We start from the raw sequence: 22,781 nt of genomic DNA on the forward strand, positions 1-22,781 counted from the left end.
GATGAGAAAGTGACAGGATGACGAGGGACAGAGAGATGGAGGGAAGTTAGAGGGAAAGAAAGGAGAGAAGGAGGAGAAGTGTTAAGGCTCCCTGACTGGGTGAGAGGAAGGTGTTGCTACCCCAAATCTGAAGGGCGGAGAGGGGAAGAGGTGAGAAGAGGAAAGGAGGAGAGGAGAGTGAGCCAGGTCGGCACATTAGAGCTCCTAATCTGTGATCTTGTCCTGTCCAAACCACAGCTGCCACGGATAATCTATCTCAATCCATCAGTCTGCCAAAACTAGCTAACACTCCCGAAAATTACCCCAATCACAGCCCGCCACCGTCACACATACTTACTGAACCAAACACACTCCCTTGCCAAACACACTTACACACACACACACACACACGCGCGTGCACACACTCACACACACGGACGCACGAGCACACCGATCGAGGAGCACCACTTCACCACTAATCCAGTCACCACCACCACCATCTATTCACTTCACACTCCATTATACCAAGCTGTCTGTCTATAACACACAGAAAGTTCTCTCAAGTGCCTCCTCTTACTTGCCTCATTGCCTACAGCAATTGTAAAATATCTTATCCAATAGCCCCGAAAATGGCTACAGTATCTATTGTTTAAATGTGGCAATCTGCAATTTTTTTACTTTAACATTCATGACATATACACATTCATAATTGAAGAATATAAAACTTGTGCCTCATGAGTTTAGTTCAATTGTCTTACCCCATCATTACCCAAATTATAAGATTGTTTTACTGCTTTGTTCATAAACAAAGTAATAAAACAGACACTGTATAGCCTTAAAATATTGGTTCAAACTATACATTTGATCTCATGGATGGTCAGTCTTTACATCAATAGCTCTGTATACATTTGAGAGTAGTTACATTTCTCCATCCCTCAGCCGTTTACAAAACCAATGGCAGGGTGGCGGCTTTGTTATTGTTTTAACTGCAGATTTCCCCTTTAAATCCCAGTTTTTGTTTTTTAATCCCATTTTATACTGCTAGAATTTACTCAACATAAAGGCGACTTGGGACAACGGTCACCAGACCACAATTCCTCTGCAGTGTTTAAATCCTGCTTTTTGGTTACTAATCCCATTTCATAGTGCCATATATTGTAGAATTTACTAAACTTGGAAACTGAGGGCAACAGTCACTGAGGGAGGTCTCTAAGTAGATCAGTATAATCCCCCTAATAGAAGTGTAATTCACAATAGACCTACTAGTGGCCCAAATGGCACCATATTCCCTTTATAGTGCACTACTTTTGACCAAGCCTCATAGGGCTCTGGTCAAAAGTAGTGCACTATATAGGGGATATGGTGCCATTTGGGCCGCATGCCCCATAACCCAGAGAGAGGAGAAATGGCTCATGGCTGCTATCAGGATGAATGGTCCTACTTTAGACAAAACACTTTTTAGGCATAATGAAGCCTTCATAAACCCATTATGAAGCCTATATAGGTATCTCCGAAATTATCACAAGCATTCGTAAGCAAATGGGGTTACTTTTCACCCTGGTTGGCACTTTGACCTCCCCAATTCACAGCACCAATGAGACTGACTGGGTTCGGACCCCAGTCTCTTGCACGGCAGTAGGTTACGACTGTTAACCTACTGAGTTAAAGCCGAGACATTCGCTTGGGGAGTGAATGCAAGTCCTCAGATCTCAGCAAAGACTCTGTTATGCATGTATTATTTGTATGTTGATGTGTACATGGTGCTGCTTGCTCCTATGTGCGTAAGCATGCATGTTCGGTATGTGTCCATCCATGTGAATGGATTAGTGAAAATGTGCATTGGGTTTTGTATTGTCAGCTATCAGTGGATGTTTGTCTTAGCATATTGGAAATGTAAGTTTAGGTGAGGTTGTGGGTATGGGATCTTTACAGTGAATCTGGATGTTACAATCTTAGTATGGCTTTAGTATAATTTTATTTTGGTGTGTATGTGTGTGTGTGTGTGTGTGTGTGTGTGTGTGTGTGTGTGTGTGTGTGTGTGTGTGTGTGTGTGCGGATATTGCACTGTGAAGCAGGATGGCTCAGAGCCAGGGTTCGGTAATCACATCATCTCCTTTTATTAAATCTCCCTGCACTGCTCCTGTGTTATTAAAATTTCCCAGCATTCCCCACGATACCGCTCCCTCCGCCACCACCACAAACACGCAAACACACACACTGGCACGCACACAAACATGCTCACGTCCACACGCACACACACTCGTGACTCACACACACACACACACACACACACACACACTAAGATGCACACATTCAAAAACAGGAGGCCTAGGTTAGTAGGGGTGTGGCTTTCAGATAGTTCTTTTTGGCCACCCATGAGAGTCAATGTCATTCCTGTTAATCTGTTCTGTTGTATAGTTATCACGTTTAGCTTCAATGAAGCTTACAGAAGTGTATGAGTTCCCTAAAAGCTTATGTAAATCCCACTGGTGGGATGCAATAAGGTGATATACCTTATTATAATTAAGCAATAAGGCCCGAGGAGAGTGTGGTATATGGCCAGTATACCATGGCTAAGGGCTGTTCTTATGCATGACGCAACGTGGTACATTATATACAAAAGTATGTGGACACCCCCTCAAATTAGTTTGGCTATTTGAGCCAAATGCATTGCTGACAGGTGTATAAAATTGAGCACACAGCCATGTATTCTCCATAGACAAACATTGGCAGTAGACTGGCCTTACTGAAGAGCTCAGACTTTTAATATGGCTCCGTTCTAGGATGCCACCTTTCCAATAAGTCAGTTCGTCAAATGTATGCCCTGCTAGAACTGCCCCTGGTCAACTGTAGGTGCTGTTGTCAGGAAGTGGAAACCTCTAGGAGCAACAACGGTTCAGCCACAAAATGGTAAGCCACATAAGCTCACAGAACGGGAACGCCACGTGCTGAAGCACGTAGTTTGGAAAAATTGTCTGTCCTCGGTTGCAACACTCACTACCGAGTTCCAAACTGCCTCTGGAAGCAACGTCAGCACAAGAACTGTTCACCGGGAGTTTCATGAAATGGGTTCCATGGCCAAGCAGCCACACACAAGCCTAAGATCACCATGCACAATGTTAAGCGTCGGCTGGAGTGGTGTAAAGCTCAACGCCATTGGACTCTAGAGCAGTGGAAACGTGTTCTCTGGAGGAATGAATCACGCTTCACCATCTGGCAGTCCAACGGACGAATCTGTGTTTGGCGGATGCCAGGAGAACACTATCTGCCCCAATGCATAGAGCCAACTGTAAAGTTTGATGGAGGAGGAATAATGGTCTGGAGCTGTTTTTCATGGTTCGGGCTACGCCCTTTAGTTCCAGTGAAGGGAAATCTTAATGATACAGCATACAATGATATTCTAGACGATTCAGTTTGACGATTCAGCCCTTTCCTGTTTCAGCATGACAATGCCCCTGTGCACAAAGCGAGGTCCATACAGAAATGATTTGTAGAGATCGGTGTGGAAGAACCTGACTGGCCTGCACAGAGCCCTGACCTCAATCCCATCAAACACCTTTGGGATGAATTGGAACGCTGACTGCGAGCCAGATCTAAGTGCCCGACCTCACTAATGCTTGTAGCTGAATGGAAGCAAGTCCCTGCAGCAGTGATCCAACATCTAGTGGAAAGCCTTCCCGGACGAGTGGAGGCCGTTATAGCAGCAAAGAAGGGGACCAACTCCATATTAATGCCCAGAATTTTGGAATGAGCTGTTAGACGAGCAGGTGTTCACATACATTTGGTCATGTAGTGTATATTGACCATAAATCACAAACCCCCGAGCAGTGGTGGAAAAAGTACCCAATTGTCATACTTGAGTAAAAGTACAGACCCCTTAATAAAAACTTACTCAAGTAAAAGTGAAAGGCACCCAGTAAAATTATTTGTTTCTAAATATACTTAAATATAAAAATTTAAAATTTAATTGCTAAAAGTAAAAGTACAAATAATTTCAAATTCCTTATATTAAGCAAAGCAGATGGCACCATTTTTTAAATTTATTTTTAAATTTTTTATTCACGTATAGACAGGGGTACACTCCAACACTCAGACATAATTTAAAAACAATGCATTTATATTTAGTGAGTCTGCCAGATCAGAGGCAGTAGGGATGACTACGTGTTCTCTTGATAAGTGCGTGAATTGGACCATTTTCCTGACCTACTAAGCATTCATCGTGTAACAAGTACTTTCGGGTGTTAGGGAAAATGTATGGAGTAAAAAGTAGTTGTCAAAAATATAAAGCGCAAAGTAAAGATACCCCCCAAAAACATTTAAGTTGTACTTTAAAGTACTTTACACCACTGCCCCCAAGGTACCTTATTGTTATTATAAACTGGTTACCAACGTAATTAGAGCAGTAAAAATAACTGTTCTGTCCTACCCGTAGTACACTTAAGGAATACGGCCCGAGGGGGTGTGGCATATGGCCAATATACCACGCCTAAGGGCTGTTCTTAACCACAACACAACGTGGAGTGCCTGGATACAGCCCTTAGCCATGGTATATTGGCAATATACCACAAACCCCCTAGGTGCCTTATTGCCATTATAAACCGGTTACCAACGTAATTAAAGCAGTAAAAAATGTTTCGTCAGACCCAGATATCTGATATACCACGGCTTCCAGCCAAATCAGCATTCAGGGCTCGAACCACCCCAGTTTATAATACAGTATGTAATAAATGATCTTCATATTATAGATTGAAGAATGTGTCAAATGCAAAAACAAAATAACAGGTAGACAAATAAAATCTATCTGAAAATAATTGAAGGATTACATTTAAAACAGACCCAGCTGCTAGGTCCACTCAGAAGGAGAGTAAAAAATACCCAACTGATAGTTAAACTAACCAATGTTTGGGTAATCCCAACAACCCAAAAAACAACTGGCTGGGTCAAAATAACCCAGCATGTGTTCTGTCCAATAGTTACCCAGTGCTGGGTTACCAAATAATCCAAATTGGGTTGTTTTTAACCCAGCATTTCTTGGAGTGTATGCGTCTCAGACACGGTACATCACAGAACAGTGATATACAAACAGAAACAACATGTAATCACACACACATATGCAGATGGAAGCCATTTCCTTCAAAGCCTATGTGTACTTATAGACAACGTGCATCAGACAGTCTTATTTGATTTCCAAACATTTTGAGCTATACGGTATGAATGACCCTCTGATTAGTATAAAATACAATATCAAGGTTTATTGCTAATGATTAGCAGACCAGTCTCTCCGTACACTTTTCTTTTCTCAACTATTTAGACTGTTCCTGATAATACTTGAGATACTCCATACTCCACATCTGATCTCGACTGAAAGATTTGACCCTTTAATGACAGCTCAGAAATGGCATAACATGACCACATGGAACATACCTGCAAAGAGTAACGACTGAAAACTGTGCAGAACACTGTGCTTGATGCTTTGGAGAGTGTGAGAGGAATGTGTGGATGTGTGCGAGGATATGGATGAGTCTCTGTGTGTGTGTGTGTGTGTGTTTAGATAAAACAGCTAATCCCCAGGCCACCAGAACGCAATATCCTGTCTGGCGGTTTCTCATTTCCTGTCTCTCTCTGGCGGAGCGGGGTGCAAGGGGGAGGGAGCAGGGGGAGGGGAGGGGACCCGTTGCCCCAGAAACAGGAGATACAGCCCCCCGATTTGAGAATGTTGACACCGCTCTCTCTCTAGCTCTCTCTGTCTCTCTCCCTCCCTCCCTCTCTCGGGTCCACCCCCCCATCTTTCCTTTTCTCGCTCTTCTTTTATTATCTCAGATTTAATAACGGCGAGGCGAGCAGCTTGTTCTTCCATGAAACATTTATTAGCTGTCTGTAATGAAATTGTTGTGGGGGAGGCCAGATGATTGGGGCTCATCGGGCATTATGCAAAAACCGTGGCAATATTACTAGGGGGTGACACAGACACACCTCACCTTCCTGCTCTTCTGTCTTCTCCTCCATGGCTTTCATCTTCTCCTAAATCTCCCTCTTTTTATTTTATCCCATGCTCGCCCCCGATCTGCAATTTATCTTCTCTATCTACTTTCTCCAACTTCTTCTCGTTTTCAGTCACCTCTCTGTTCTCTTTCTGTCCTTCCTCTCTGCATAGCTTTGACACAATGCATGCCTTGATATAAATCACTGTAAGGTTCTGTCTCTCCATCTCTATTCTCTTCCTACCTCTTCTCTCTCTTTCTCCTGCATCACCTGTTGACCTGAGCTGGGAGGTGACGTGAGAACCCTTACTGTGTGTCTGGTGGAACAGAAGGAATGTCTGAAATAGCACCATTTTCCCTATATATAGAGGCACTACTTTTGACCAGACTGGCAACCTGTTCCCTATAGTGCACTATAGTGAAATACTTTAAATTACATTTAATGTCATTTCAGATAGAGACAAGATATTCCGTTAAAAACCACAATACTACTCCTCAATCTGTATATGGAGTACTAAACGTGGCTCTGTCTGTCTGTCTGTCTGTCTGTCTGTCTGTCTGTCTGACCATACCCCCTGTGGACAACTGTGTATGAGCCAAGAGCAACAACATATCCCTAACACACTCCTACACTCCCTCAGACTGAACTATAGTGAGTGCAAACACATGGGATGAATTCCTAACAATTCTACAAATAATTCTTCAGGATGGATATCATAGGCTGCAATAGGCTATGCTTCGGTTCTGACTGTGTGCCGCATTGTACAGTAGGCTTCTACACCTGCATTGCTTGCTGTTTGTGGTTTTAGGCTGGGTTTCTGTACAGTACGTTGAGATGTCAGCTGATGTAAGAAGGGCTACACAAATACATTTGATTTGATTTGATTTAGGCTTGCTGCAGTTGTGTTGATTAATCAGCTGTGTGGGTTTTGGCAAATCTTTTTTTAGCAGTATATATGTTTTAGCAGTATGGGGCAGAATGTCTTATGCTTGATTTAACCCATTCTTTCCACTGTGCATACTAACTAACTATCCATCTCCTAGCACAGTTATACTGTATATTATGGTATATACAGAATATAACTATATACAGGTACTGTGCATATATAGTTCTTCTCTTAGGCTTGTCATCACTGGAGTGGCTGAGTACATTTGGTAATTAGCGCTGTGTCCAATCAACCCCCTCCCTCCACCCCACCTTCCCTCTCCCCCCGTCCTGAGACACAAAGAGGCGCTGAGCGGAGAGACGATTAAGAGAAAACGAGGGATAAACGGAGAGATAAACTGATTGGTGTCATCACTGCTATCAATCTCAACGAGCGGGAAATGAGGTTTGGAATTGAGAAATATTATTACAAACCAGACAGTGATGAACGAGGTAATGGAGAGAGGGGGAGCGGGATGCGGGAGGAGCGTGAGGGGGACGGGTGGGAGAGATGCTGTATCTGTGTGGAAGACCTATGGTTTCTCTGTTCTCAATCCCAGCACAGTACAACAGGGATTCCACATAGAACCACGTAAGATGAGAATGTGGGCTTCTGGCCTGGCAGTTTGAGAGATTGTTTGGTCAGTGAACATTGGACTTGGCTGTGACTCTTGGGGCCTCCGCTCCGGTGTGACTGTGGGAGTCTCCCTTCTCGCCTGCTCCAGACAGGGTCTCCTTGTCCCCCACCCCACAGAGTGATCTATTAGAGCCAGCATTGCAGGGCCAGAGGGTCGGCTCTAGCAGTTACCGGCGATACCACCTTGGGTGCAGATGCCTGTGTGAGTGTGGAATCGATTCCCAGCCCCGCCGTACTTTCCACACAAACCTCTCACTATCATTTCCGGTCTCTCTCTCTACAATGTCTCTACTACTAAAAAAATCAATGGTGTTTTACCAACAGCTATCGTGATACAGTGATGTCCACTGTGGTGTCCTACATGTTGATATCCACTCCATGTGTGTGTGCAGTAGGAGCAGGATATGTGCTGCTTGGTGGTGGTGTTGGTGGGAGGGGGTAGGCCTCCCACTCCAGACTGATATTGAACCTGGGCTCCAGGCTCCTCCAGGCTCTAGTCACCCGCCGGGCCCCCAGGGCGCAGGGCCTTTATTGGTCTGAGACCTGGGTCAGCCTAGAGACTCTGCTCTCTGTCACTCTGTGGGAAGTGTGTGTGGAGTGTGTATGCGTGTGTGTGTGTGTATCAGAGTGTGAGGGGGATACTGGAGAGTCTGTACGGACAGCGGTCTCTTGGAAATTGTTTGCAGTAAACACACACACCTCTCGCTTAAGAAAAAAGACAAATATGAAAATATTTGAAAACAATGGCTAGACAGAGATACTGTAGCGGGAAGAGGCAAACATCTGGGCACAGCAGAGTAGAACTATGCTCCTCACGTAATGAGTAAACCTAACCCTAGCTTCAACCACTACCCTTACCCTAGCTTTAACCACTACCCTTACCCTAGCTTCAAGTCCACATCCCAGTTCAACCATAACCCTAACCCTAAATCCAGTTCCAACCATAATCTCCCAACTCCGAATTCACAACTTAACCCCTGATTAGCTCCCCAAGCTAATACCTATGCTTAGCTCAGCAGGCTAACACAGTCTTAGAACTAACACAGGAGACCTAGGTTTAGGAGACCCAGTCGGTCACTACAAGGTCAATATGAGAGTGCTATGGGAATGATACAGTAAGGGCTCGATTCAATCAGATCGACTTTAGCCCGCGATAACCAACTTCTGCATAGCGGTATATTTTTTCATTTAGGCGATGTCGGAGGTGGAACTGTGTTGGAACTGTCCAATCAGAAGCGGCTTCCCATGTTATACCCATCGCAGACATGCAAATCGCATTTGTATAAACTGATTGAATCTATGCTTAATCTTGGAACTCTAGGGGAAGTATTTTCATTTTTGGAAAAAAAAACGTTCCTGTTTTAAACGGGATATTTTGTCAGGAAAAGATGCTAGAATATGCATATAATTGACAGCTTTTGATAGAAAACACTCTAACGTTTCCAAAACTGTAAAGATATTGTCTGTGAGTATAACAGAACTGATGTTGCAAGCGAAAGCCTGAGAAAAATCCAATCCGGAAGTGCCCCAGGTTCTGAAAGCGCTGCGTTCCAATGACTCCCTATTTGGCTGTGAATGTACCATCAACGAGCTTACGCTTTCTACGTATTCCCCAAGGTGTCTACAGTATTGTGACGTAGTTTTAGGCATTTCTGTTGAAGAATAGCCGTAGGCGAGCACATTGCGTAAGTGATCACATGGTGGCTCCGAGAGAGATTCTCGCGTAAAGTACAGTGGTAGCCATTACTCCCATCGGTCCTAGAGAAAAATGAATTGTCCCGATGGATATATTATCGAATAGATATTAGAATAACACCTTGAGGATGGATTTTAAACAACGTTTGCCATGTTTCTGTCGATATTATGGAGCTAATTTGGAGAAAAAAATTGCAGTTGTGGTGACTGCAATTTCCGGGCGATTTCTCAGCCAAATGTGAAGAACAAAAAGAGCTGTTTCACTTACAAAAATAATCTTTTGGGAAAAAATGAACTTTGGCTATCTACCTGGGAGTCTCGTGAGTGAAAACATCTGAAGTTCATTAAAGGTAAACGATTTAATTTGATTGCTTTTCTGATTCCTTTCCGTGACAAGGTTGCCTGCTGCTAGCAAGGCATAATGCTATGCTAGGCTATTATAAACTTACACAAATGCTTGTCTAGCGTTGGCTGTAAAGCATATTTTGAAAATCTGAGATGACAGGGTGATTAACAAAAGGCTAAGGTGTGTCTCAATATATTTCATTTGTGATTTTCATGAACAGGAATATTTTCTAGGGATATTTATGTCCGCTGCGTTATGCTAATTAGTTTCAGGCGATGATTACGCTCCCGGATCCGGGATGGGTAGTATCAAGAGGTTTTAAGTAAGAGATCATTTGCAATAACGTACAGCAGATAAAATCGCTCAAACCAAAAGCCCAAACATCAGCACACACATACAACTCCAGACCGCAAAGGGTTACAGCAAAGAAACAGATCTCAAGCTTTCCACTATTTCTGCTAAATTCTTAGACACACAAACACACACACACACACACTCAACCCAAATTCTCATACACACTCCTCCCGTACATCATACAGTACACACACCTGCTCACGGTTGAGGGGGAGCCGGGGAGTGGTGTGTGTGTGTGTGTGTGTATGTGTGAGAGAGAGGTGCTGATGGAGTGACTGCAGGGAACACAAGGAGACATTGTTACTAATCTTCTGAAGGTCACCAGTAAAGACGTGTGCCAAGTCTCTCACAGAGACAGACATATACTGTACTCACACTATATAGAGAGAGACTCATCATATACCCACTGTATTGTGAGGCAGGTGGCCTAGTGGTTAGAGTGTTGGGCCAGTAACTGAAAGGTTGCTGGATCGATTCATCGAGCTGACAAGGTAAAAATCTGTCGTTCTTCCCCTGAACAAGGCAGTTAACCCACTGTTCCCCGGTAGGCCATCATTGGAAATAAGAATTTGTTCTTAACTGACTTGCCTAGTTAAATAAAGGTTACATTTTAAAAATATAGAGAGAGAGACTCAACATATACACACTATACAGAGAGAGAATCAACATATACGGTGCCTTGCAAAAGTATTCATCCCCTTTGGCGTTTTTCCTATTTTGTTGCATTACAATCTGTCATTTAAAAGGATTTTTATTTGGATTTCATGCAATGGACATACACAAATGTGACGACCCTCCCACTTTGTCTGCCGAATTCTTTCTCTTTGCTCTTGTTTTCCTTAATAGGATGTTGGTCGTCAGCGAAATGGGACACACCTGGGCTCGGGTGTGTCCCAGGATAAATACACCTCTTCCCCATGCTCGGGTGTGTCCCAGGATAAATACACCTCTTCCCCATGACTCTCCATGCAGACAGACTTATAGATTTTGGTTGTGTCATTTTTGTGGCCAGTTTGTTTGTTATGGCACCGTTCATTATCACATTTATACACGCAAACACTCACTTACACTACTGACTACACACAAACACCATGTTAATTGTTTTTAGTTTACTTTAGTTAATACATATATTTTGTTATTCCTTATCTCCACTTTGTCTCCCTTTTTATTATGAACTTTGAGCCGGTTCGTGACGTGTGGAGGCTCGTCACGGATCATAAGGTTGATTCCTAGACATTTTGGCGTGTAGCACTTTGTTGCATTATGAAGGACTAACACTAGTGTCATTGGGCTTACTAGTATGTGTGTGTCCGGGAGACAATGTGGAGTTAATGTTTGAAAACTCTGTAGGTGATTTTGTTTGCATCTTTTGATTACAGCTTTTGAGTTGTAATGTTTAGTGCCCAGTATTGGCTGCCTTTGTTTGGATAACTTGCCACTGCGGTGGCTAGTTGGTTGTGTGCTGCGTTGGAGAGTATATTGGTTAGTTTCCAGGCCCCTGCCCTGGCTGGAGACTCTTACTCTACTTCCTGTTGGGACATCGGTCTGAGGCGAGTACAATCGGCTATGTACCTCAGTGGGAAATTTGGGTAGGGTTGTGAAACTTGCTACCCAGAACTATAGCCTTTTTTTCCCCCGTTAGGCTTGGCGACGTGTTTCACTTTAGAATACGTTAGGCATGGTTATTTTGTTTATTTTTGTGTGGTGTCCGTGGACTGAGCAGTTGTCTCTGGGGCACATCTATGGCTTGGGGGGAATCTGCCAGCTTGCTTCTTTTTTCCCCCCAAGTGGGCTACAGTACGTAATTACCCACCACAAATCCGCAAAAAGACTAAGCTGGAGTTATTGTAGGTTTTGGGGAAGCTCCATATGTATCTCATCTCTCTTCTGTGGTGCCCATTGTGATTGTCATTTTTCTTCTAGTGGTCCGGCCTGCTCAGCAGGGGGGGAAGAGCGAGATTTTTTGTTGTTGTATTTACTGGTGACTATGGTGTCTAACGTAGACGTGTTCATTTGCTTTCCATCAGAGGAACTGCTAAAATGATGTACTAAAGAACAGCTGTTGCAGATCGCTGAACACTACAAGATTGAAATGAGTGAAAAAACGTCTAAAATGATGTTGGTGTTGCCAAAATGTAATGAGAAGGACCCTGAGATGTTCTTTTCGTTTGAGCTTGTTGCGGATGTGCTCTTGTGCGCCCTGTTCCTGAATGTCTACGTGACGAACCATTGTTTGGGATTGTCCTTTTCTGTCGCTCCTGTCTGTTCCCTCCTGGTCTCGTTTTCTTCTTTCCTCTTAAACGTTGCGTCCTGTGTGCAGAGGTAGCTGGGGAAAGTGAAAGTGTGAACACGTACCCCCTCGTCAATTTGGGACGCAGAGGCTGGGTCAATTTGGGACGCAGAGGCTGGGTCAATTTGGGACGCAGAGGCTGGGTCAATTTGGGACGCAGGGCTGGGTCAATTTGGGATGCAGAGGTTGGGTCAATTTGGGACACAGAGGCGGGGTCAATTTGGGACGCAGAGGCTGGTATGGTTTTCCGGGGTCCTTGTTGGTCCTCGGTTTTATGGGACGGGGGTGTGACGACCCTCCCACTCTGCCGAATTCTTTCTTTTTGATCTTGTTTTCCTTAATAGGATGTCGGTGGGAGGAGCCGGGAGGGTCATTGGCGAAATGGGACACACCTGGGCTCGGGTGTCCCAGGATAAATACACCTCTTCCCCAATCATTGGGGAGACTCTCCATGCAGACACTTATAGATTTTGGTTGTGGCATTTTTGTGGCCGTTTGTTTGCTTTGGCACCTTTCAACACCCCTCATTATCATATTTATGTATGCAAACACTCGCTTACACTACTAGCCCTCTCCTGTACTCCCTGTTCACCCACGACTGCGTGGCCATGCACGCCTCCAACTCAATCATCAAGTTTGCGGACGACACAACAGTGGTAGGCTTGATTACCAACAACGACGAGACGGCCTACAGGGAGGAGGTGAGGGCCCTCGGAGTGTGGTGTCAGGAAAATAACCTCACACTCAACGTCAACAAAACTAAGGAGATGATTGTGGACTTCAGGAAACAGCAGAGGGAACACCCCCCCATCCACATCGATGGAACAGTAGTGGAGAGGGTAGCAAGTTTTAAGTTCCTCGGCATACACATCACAGACAAACTGAATTGGTCCACTCACACAGACAGCATCGTGAGGAAGGCGCAGCAGCGCCTCTTCAACCTCAGGAGGCTGAAGAAATTCGGCTTGTCACCAAAAGCACTCACAAACTTCTACAGATGCACAATCGAGCATCCTGGCGGGCTGTATCACCGCCTGGTATGGCAACTGCACCGCCCTCAACCGTAAGGCTCTCCAGAGGGTAGTGAGGTCTGCACAACGCATCACCGGGGGCAAACTACCTGCCCTCCAGGACACCTACACCACCCGATGCTACAGGAAGGCCATAAAGATCATCAAGGACATCAACCACCCGAGCCACTGCCTGTTCACCCCGCTGCCATCCAGAAGGCGAGGTCAGTACAGGTGCATCAAAGCTGGGACCGAGAGACTGAAAAACAGCTTCTATCTCAAGGCCATCAGACTGTTAAACAGCCACCACTAACATTGAGTGGCTACTGCCAACACACTGTCAATGACACTGACTCTACAGCCACTTTAATCATGGGAATCGATGGGAAATGATGTAAATATATCACTAGCCACTTTAAACAATGCTACCTTATATAATGTTACTTACCCTACATTGTTCATCTCATATGCATACGTTGATACTGTACTCTATATCATCGACTGCATCCTTATGTAATACATGTATCACTAGCCACTTTAACTATGCCACTTGGTTTACATACTTATCTCATATGTATATACTGTACTCGATATCATCTACTGTATCTTGCCTATGCTGCTCTGTACCATCACTCATTCATATATCCTTATGTACATATTCTTTATCCCCTTACACTGTGTATGACAGTAGTTTTTTTTTTTTGGAATTGTTAGTTAGATTACTTGCTCGTTATTACTGCATTGTCGGAACTAGAAGCACAAGCATTTCGCTACACTCGCATTAACATCTGCTAACCATGTGTATGTGACAAATAAAATTTGATTTGATTTGATTTGATTTGATTTGACAACTGACTACACAAACCATTGTTCATTGTCTTTAGTTTACTTCAGTTAATAAATATATTGTTATTCCTTATCTCCACTTTGTCTCCTTTTTTGTTACGAACTTCGAGCTGGTTCGATGAGAAATTACTTTTTTAAACCAAAAATCTACATTTTTACTGAAAAGTGGTGCATGCATATGTATTCACCCCTTTGCTATGAAGCCCCTAAATAAGATCTGGTGCAACCAATTACCTTCAGAAGTCATATAATTAGTTAAATAAAGTCCACCTGTGTGCAATCTTAGTGTCACACGATCTGTCACATGATCTCAGTATACAGTTGAAGTCAGATGTTTACATACACGTTAGCCAAACACACCTAAACTCAGTTTTTCACAATTCCTGACATTTAATCCTAGTAAAAATTCCCTGTTTTAGGTGAGTTAGGATCACCACTTTATTTTAAGAATGTGAAGTGTCAGAATAAGAGATTCACTTCAGTTTTTATTTCTTTCATCACATTCCCAGTGGGTCAGAAGTTTACATGCACTCAATTAGCATTTGGTAGCATTGCCATTAAATTGATTCACTTGGGTCAAACATTTCGGGTAGCCTTCCACAACCTTCCCACAATAAGTTGGGTGAATTTTGGCCCATTCCTCCTGACAGAGCTGGTGTGACTGAGTCAGGTTTGTAGGCCTCCTTGCTCGCACACACTTTTTCAGTTCCGCTCACAAATTTTCTATAGGATTGAGGTCAGGGCTTTGTGATGGCCACTCCAATACCTTGACTTTGTTCTTCTTAAGCCATTTTGCCACATCTTTGGAAGTATGCTGGTGTCATTGTCCACTTGGAAGCCCCATTTGTGACCAAGCTTTAACTTCCTGACTGATTTCTTGATGTTGCTTCAATATATCCACAATTTTCCATCCTCATGATGTCATCTATTTTGTGACGTGCACCAGTCCCTCTTGCAGCAAAATACCCCCACAACATGATGCTGTCATGGTTGGGATGGTGTTCTTCGGCTTGCAAGCCTCCCCCTTTTTCCTCCAAAAAGAATGGCCAAACAGTTCTATTTTTGTTTATGGCCTTTCAGGTTATTTCGATATAGGACTCGTTTTACCGTGGATATAGATAATTTTGTACCTGTTTCCTCCAGTATCTTCACAAAGTCATTTGCTGTTCTGGGATTGATTCGCACTTTTCGCACCAAATTACGTGCATCGCTAGAAGACAGAACATGTCTCCTTCCTGAGCGGTATGACGGCTGCGTAGTCCCAAGGGTGAACCATACTTGTGGTCTACTATTTTTCTTCTGAGGTCTTGGCTGAATTCTTTGGATTTTCCCATGATGTCAAGCAAAGAGGCACTGAGTTTGAAGGTAGGCCTTGAAATACATGCACAGGTACACCTCCAATTGACTCAAATTATGTCAATTAGCCTATCAGAAGCTTCTAAAGCCATGCAATTGTTTTCTGGAATTTTCCAAGCTGTTTAAAGGCACAGTCAACTTAGTGTGTGTAAACTTCTGACCCACTGGAATTGTGATAGGGAATAATAAATGAAATAATCTGTAAACAATTGTTGGATAAATTACTTGTGTCATGCACAAAGTAGATGTCCTAACCGACATGCCAAAACTATAGTTTGTTAACAATATATTTGTGGAGTGGTTGAAAAACGAGTTTTAATGACTCCAACCTAAGTGTATGTAAACTTCTGACTTCAACTGTATATACGCCTGTTCTGACAGGCCCCAGAGTCTGCAACACCACTAAGCAAGGGGCACCACCAAGCAAGCAGCCCCATGAAGACTAAGGAGCTCTCCAAATAGGTCAAGGACAAAGTTGTGGATAGGTACAGATCAGGGTTGGGTTCAAAAAAATATCTGAAACTTTGAACATCCCACAGAGCACCATTAATCTATTATTAAAAAATGGAAAGAATATGGCACCACAAAACACCTGCCAAGAGTGGGCCGTCAACCAACTCACAGACCAGGCAAAGAGGGCATTAATCAGAGAGGCAACAATGAGACCTAAGATAACTCCGAAGGAGCTGCAAAGCTACACAGCGGAGATTGGAGTATCTGATCATAGGACCACTTTAAGCTGTACACTCCACAGAGCTGGGCTTTACAGAAGAGTGGCCAGAAAAAAAGCCATTGCTTAAAGAAAAAAATAAGCAAACACGTTTGAGGTTTGCCTAAAGGCGTGTGGGAGACTCCCCAAACATATGGAAGGTACTCTGGTCAGATGAGACTAAAATTGAGCTTTTTGGCCCTCAAGGAAAACACTATGTCTAGCGTAAACCCAACACCTCCCATCACCCCAAAAATCACCATCCCCACAGTGAAGCATGGTGGTGGCAGCATCATGCTGTGGGATGTTTTTCATCCGCAGGGACTGGGGAACTGGTCAGAATTGAAGGAATGATGGATGGCACTAAATACAGGGAAATTCTTGAGAGAAACCTGTTTCAGTCTTCCAGAGATTTGAGACTGGGACGGAGGTTCACCTTCCAGCAGGACAATGACCCAAAGCATACTTCTAAAGCAACACTCGAGTGGATTAAGGGGAAACATTTACATGTCTTGGAATGGCCTAGTCAAAGCCCAAACCTCAATCCAAATGAGAATCTGTAGTGTGACTTAAAGATTGCTTTACAGCAACGGAACCCAACCAACTTGATGGAGCTGGAGTAGTTTTGCCTTGAAGAATGGGCAAAAATCCCAGTGGCTAGATGTGCCAAGCTTATAGAGACATACCATAAGAGACTTGGGCTGCGGCTGCGGCTGTAATTGCTGCAAAAGGTGGCTCTACAAAGTATTGACTTTGGGGGCGTGAATAATTATGCATGCTCAAGTTCTCAGTTTGCCTTATTTCTTGTTTGTTTCACAATAAATAAAAAAATGTGCATCTTCAAAGTGGTAAGCATATTGTGTAAATCAAATTATACAAACCCTCAATAAATATATTTTCATTCCAGGTTGTAAGGCAACAAAATAGGAAAAATGCCAAGGGGGTGAATACTTTTGCAAGCCACTGCACACACTCTATAGAGAGAGAGTCACACACACACACACACACACACACACACACACATTTTTTAAACATTAACAATTTGATGTTATTTTAATGGACACATTTTTTTTTTTAAAGTGACTTAGAAATGTCCTTGTTTTTGAAAGAAAACCATTTTTTTGTCCATTAAAATAACATCAAATTGATCAGAAATACAGTGTAGACATTGTTAATGTTTTAAATGTCTATTGTAGCTGGAAACTAATTTTTATGGAATATCTACACAGGTGTACAGAGGCCCATTATCAGCAACCATCACTCCTGTGTTCCAATGGCACGTTGTGTTAGCTAATCAAAGTTGATCATTTTAAAAAGCTAATTGATCATTAGAAAACCATTTTGCAATTATGTTCGCACAGGTGGAAACTGTTGTGCTGATTAAAGAAGCAATAAAACAGGCCTTTTTTAGATTAGTTAAGTATCTGGAGCATGCTCGTGGGTTCGATTACAGGCTCAAAATGGCCAGAAACAAAGACCTTTCTTCTGAAACTCGTCAGTGTCACGCCCTGACCTTAGATATCTCTATATTCTATATATTTTGGTTAGGTGAGGGTATGACTAGGGTGGGTACTATGTTTTTGAATGTCTAGGGTTTTTTGTATGTCTAGGGTTTTTGTATGTCTAGGGGTTTTGTATGTCTATGTTGGCCTGATATGGTTCCCAATCAGAGACAGCTGTTTATCATTGTCTCTGATATGGTTGATCATATTTAGGCAGGCCTTTTTCCCCACTTTCTGGTGTGGGATCTTGTCTATCTGTAGTTGCCTGTCAGCACTATATTGTATAGCTTCACGTTTCTTTTGTTATTTTGTTAGTCTGTTCGGTGTTCATTCTTTTAATAAAGAGAACGTACGCACACCACTCTGAGCCTTGGTTCACTCCTTCATACGACGATCATGACAGTCAGTCTATTCTTGTTCTGAGAAATGAGGGCTATTCCATGCGAGAAAGCGCCAAAACTGAAGATCTCGTACAATGCTGTGTACTACTCCCTTCACAGAACAGTGCAAATGGTCTCTAACCAGAATAGAAAGAGGAGTGGGAGGCCCAGGTACGCAACTGAGCAAGAGGACAAGTTCATTAGAGTGTCTAGTTTGAGAAACAGATGCCTCACAAGTCCTCAACTGGCAGCTTCATTAAATAGTACCCGCAAGGTCAACAATGAAGTGGCGACTCCAGGATGCTGGCCTTCTAGGCAGAGTTCCTCTGTCCAGTGTCTGTGTTCTTTTTCCCATCTTAATCTTTTATTTTTATTGGCCAGTCTGAGATATGGCTTTTTCTTTGCAACTCTTCAATACACACCCCTTGACTTTTTCAACATTTTGTTGTGTTACAGTCTGCATTTAAAATGAATGATGATTCAATTTAGATGTGTCCCTGGCCTACACACAATACCCCATAATGTCAAAGGGAATTATGTTTTTAGACATTTTTACAAATGAATAAAAAACGTAAAGCTGAAATGTCTTAAGTCAATAAGTTTTCAAACCCTTTGTTATGGCAAGTCTAAATAAGTTCAGGAGTAAAAATGTGCTGAACAAGTCACATAAGATACATGGACTCATTCTGTATGCAATAATAGTGTTTAACATGATTTTTGAATGACTACCTCATCTCTGTACCCCACACATACAATTATCTGTAAGGTCAATCAGCCAAGCAATGCATTTCAAACACAGATTCAACCACAAAGACCTGGGAGGTTTTCCAATACCTCGCAAAGAAGGGCACCTATTGGTAGGGGATTTTTTTTTAAATGCATCTATTGAATATCCCTTTGAGCATGGTGAAGTTATTAATTGCACTTTGGATAGTATACACCCAATCACTACAAAGATACAGGCGTTTTTCCTAACTCAGTTGCCAAAGAGGAAGGAAACCGCTCAGGGATTTCACCATGAGGCTAATGATAACTTTAAAACAGATACAGAGTATAGTGGCTTTGATAGGAGAAAACTGAGGACATATCAACAACATTGTAGTTACTCCACAATATTAACCTAACTGACATAGTCAAAAGAAGGAAGCTTGTACAGAATAAAAAAAGGCTCAAAAAAATGCATCCTGTTTGCAACAAGGCACTAAATTAATACTGCAAAAGAATGTGGCAAAGAAATTGACTTTGTGTCTTGAATACATAGCATTATGTTTGGGGAAAATCCAACACAACACATCACTGAGTACCACTCTTCACATCTTCAAGCATGTTGGTGGCTGCATCATGTTATGGGTATGCTCGTCATCGGCAAGGACTTGGGAGTTTTTTAGGATAAAAAGAAGTGGAATAGAGCTAAGCAGAGGCAAAATCCTAGAGGAAAACCTGGTTCAGTCTGCTTTCCAACAGACACCAGGATATTATTTCACCTTTCAGCATGACAATAACCTAAAACACAATGCCAAATATAGTTGCTTACCATGACAGCTTTGAATGTTCCTGAGTGGCAAATCTATGGCAACACTTGGCTGTCTCGCAACAACCAATTTGACAGAGCTTGAAGAATTTCAAAAAAAATTATGTGCAAATATTGTGCAATCCAGGTGTGCAAAAGCTCTTCAAGACTTACCACAGAAAGACAGCTGTAAACGCTGCCAAAGGTGATTCTAACATGGATTGACTCAGGGGGTTGAATACTTATATAATCAAGATACAGTTGTGTGTTTTTTCATGAATCTTTCACAAATATTATAATTTTTCTTCCACCTTGACATTACAGAGTATTTTGTGGAGATCATTGACAATTAAATCCATTTTAATCCCACTTTATAACACAACAAAATGTGGGGAAAGTAATGTGTTATGATTACTTTCTGAAGGCACTGTAGTTTCAGACACTTTTAGAGGGAGTGAGACAGTGAACTCATCAACTCAACACCATTTCATATCTGTCGCACTCCAATTCCCCCTACTAACACCTCACCCAAATTACCATGTAACGGTACACACACTCGTCTTAGTTTTCAAGTTTGGAATTATTAACATCATTTCCAAATACGCAGCAACTGAGAGAACTTCTCTACTACTCTCTCTCACTTTCTCTTCATATCCTCTGTCTCCACTCTATATCCCTCTTCACCTATCCCTCTGTCTCTCCTCTCCCTTCTCTCCTCCCTATCCTCTCTCCCTTCCAACTTTCCCTCCCTTTTTTCCCCTCTCTCCTCCAGATGTCTGCTACAGTGGGAGAGTCTGTGCGGCTGGACGTCGTCTGACACTGTTCACAACAATGATAACGACCTGCAGGCTACGTCCTTCAGCCGTCCGTCCCTGGGGATCTCACACACACATACAAACACACACACACACCCACCCACGACCACACACACTCACACACACACACGCGCGCAAGTCGAATGCGCACACACACACACACACACACACACACACACACACACACACACACACACACACACACACACACACACAAGACACACAAAGACTGACAAAGACTGACAAACAGACCCCCAGACAGATAAAAAGTCCAAGTCATATTTATCAGAGAGGAAAGTGGAGCTAGCTTAAATCCTCACTAATAGCAATTCAGCGTTTCATGTATATACCCTCCAAACATTCAGGGACTAGTGTCTGCAGGTTTTTGTTTTTTTTCCCTTCAATTAAGACCTAGGCAACCAGGTGAGGGGAGCTATTTACTAATGTTACCTTAATTCATCAATCAAGTTCAAGGGAGGAGCAAACACCCGCAGACACTCAGCCCTCCATGGGATGAGTTTGACACATTTTACATCTGTTCTGTCACATATTCCATATAGACCAGTTCCTATAAGACCCTAAATAATTTCACACGTTTGTTCTATCTCGACACCAGCACACCTGATTCAGGAGGGGCACGAGGACTAGGTGACAAAACACTGATTAAGACAATGCCAACACTAAGGTTTGTGTGTCTTTTGGGATTTTAGTAGTATTGACGTTCTCTTACTTTTCGTAGTCATGCTTGCAATAGAGCAGACGGTCTCTGCAGTAGCATGTCCCATTGAGTGCGCTCAGACACACCGCACACTTGACGCAGGTCTCGTGCCACGAGCGCTCGTTGACACGCAGCAGGAAGCGGTCGGCAATGGGCGACTCACACCCCGCACACACCTCGCCCCCTCCGCCCCTGTGTTCTGAACCTGAGGGGAGAGGGGGACACAGGAGAAAGGGGATACCTAGTCAGTTGCACAACTGAATGCATTCTACCGAAATATTGCTTCCGCATTTAACCCAACCCCTCTGAATCAGTGAGGTGCGAAGTCCACATCATCGGAGGGTATAGTGTGTGTGTGTGTGTGTGTGTGTGTGTGTGTGTGTGTGTGTGTGTGTGTGTGTGTGTGTGTGTGTGTGTGTGTGTGTGTGTTCAGATCTGTAAATGTCAAGCAGAGCTTGAAAAAAAAAAGCATTTCAACATTACTTCCCAGCAAGGTCCAGGATTTTTTTTATAACAAAAATAGTAATACACATGATAAATACAAATGAAAATGTATCACATATCAAATGTATTACATATTTGTCATATATGTATCTCATTTATAACATATAAAGTTGAGAATGTAAAAGTTGAGAATGTCACTATAACCTTTGAAATTTCCATGGATATTTATTTAATTATTGGACAATAATGTTAAAATCATTATGTGCCAGTCAGGCTCAAGATGTCAGTCCTATTTCACTCCTCACCGAATGGCGTGGAGGCTGGAGGCTGCTGAAGACATGATTGGGTCTCCTCTGTTTTCATCCCGGCCCTCCTTCCTTCGTCGTGTTCGCTGGACGAGAAGGAGGAAAGAGAAAAGGGACAGTTACCCTCTAAATACAAGCCTACAGACAACAAGTGCGTAGAAGGAAAAAATAGAGGGCAGGTTGTCGTCGACGAAAAGTGAGAAAGAGAATATACCGTAAGGGGGAAATAAAACGCATCAAAAGTCAATGAAAGAAAGACACGTAGGCTATAGGCCTAAACATGACCGTGGATATTATATTTCAGTGTCCTCTTGAAAACATATTTAATATCCAATGTATAAATGAATTACATGAACAGTCGACCTGCAATGCGCACATATTGCAACAGGAATAAAATATAATATAAATATTGCCGTGGATTGGATAAATGATGAGGAAATTAAATAAATGTGCTAAACCTAATAGGCTACTCAATTCGGTGCACTCAGAGTTTTAAACACCTGACCCACTGCGACTGAACGTTGGAGCCGATGGTGGTGTGTGGCCCCATTCCTGTTTATTGACTTGCATCATATGATACCCGAAATCAGATTGGGGGTCGAACCGGAGATGTGGCTTTGGCCTAATCTTGACCAAAAACTGGTCGGGATTAAACCCCGTGACCTGCTGACGCCACACGGCCACACAAACGGGGGGATGCAATACGTGATATTTTCAAAAAAGAAAGATGATGTTGTCGAATAAAATTCGTAGAAATGTATGAAATCTATCTAAATTCCAACTAAAGCATGGGGATTCATTAATATACTTTGAATAATAATACCAATATTAATAATAATACTGTTAATAATAGAATAATACAAATAATAATAATACTATACTAGTTCCATCACGACACTTAGTCTTGGACTTCTCAGGCCTATTCCATGAACACAAACTTCATCTACATAAATCGTGACATTTCAAGAATACACGGTAA

General features: G+C 42.8%; 1 protein-coding gene across 1 annotated transcript in view; it reads right to left on the reverse strand.

The window, feature by feature from the left end:
• lmx1al (LIM homeobox transcription factor 1, alpha-like) overlaps positions 1 to 22,781 on the reverse strand; it is a 32,148-nt gene that overhangs the window by 6,273 nt on the left and 3,094 nt on the right. The window contains exons 2-3 of the mRNA XM_042327283.1: positions 21,803 to 21,888; positions 21,066 to 21,258 (exon numbers count right to left, since the gene is read on the reverse strand). Coding sequence (XP_042183217.1) covers positions 21,066 to 21,258; positions 21,803 to 21,888 — 279 coding nt within the window. The remainder of the gene's footprint in view (positions 1 to 21,065; positions 21,259 to 21,802; positions 21,889 to 22,781) is intronic.

This window comes from Oncorhynchus tshawytscha, linkage group LG09 (assembly GCF_018296145.1).
Source record: "Oncorhynchus tshawytscha isolate Ot180627B linkage group LG09, Otsh_v2.0, whole genome shotgun sequence".
NCBI classification, from domain to species: Eukaryota; Metazoa; Chordata; class Actinopteri; order Salmoniformes; family Salmonidae; genus Oncorhynchus; species Oncorhynchus tshawytscha.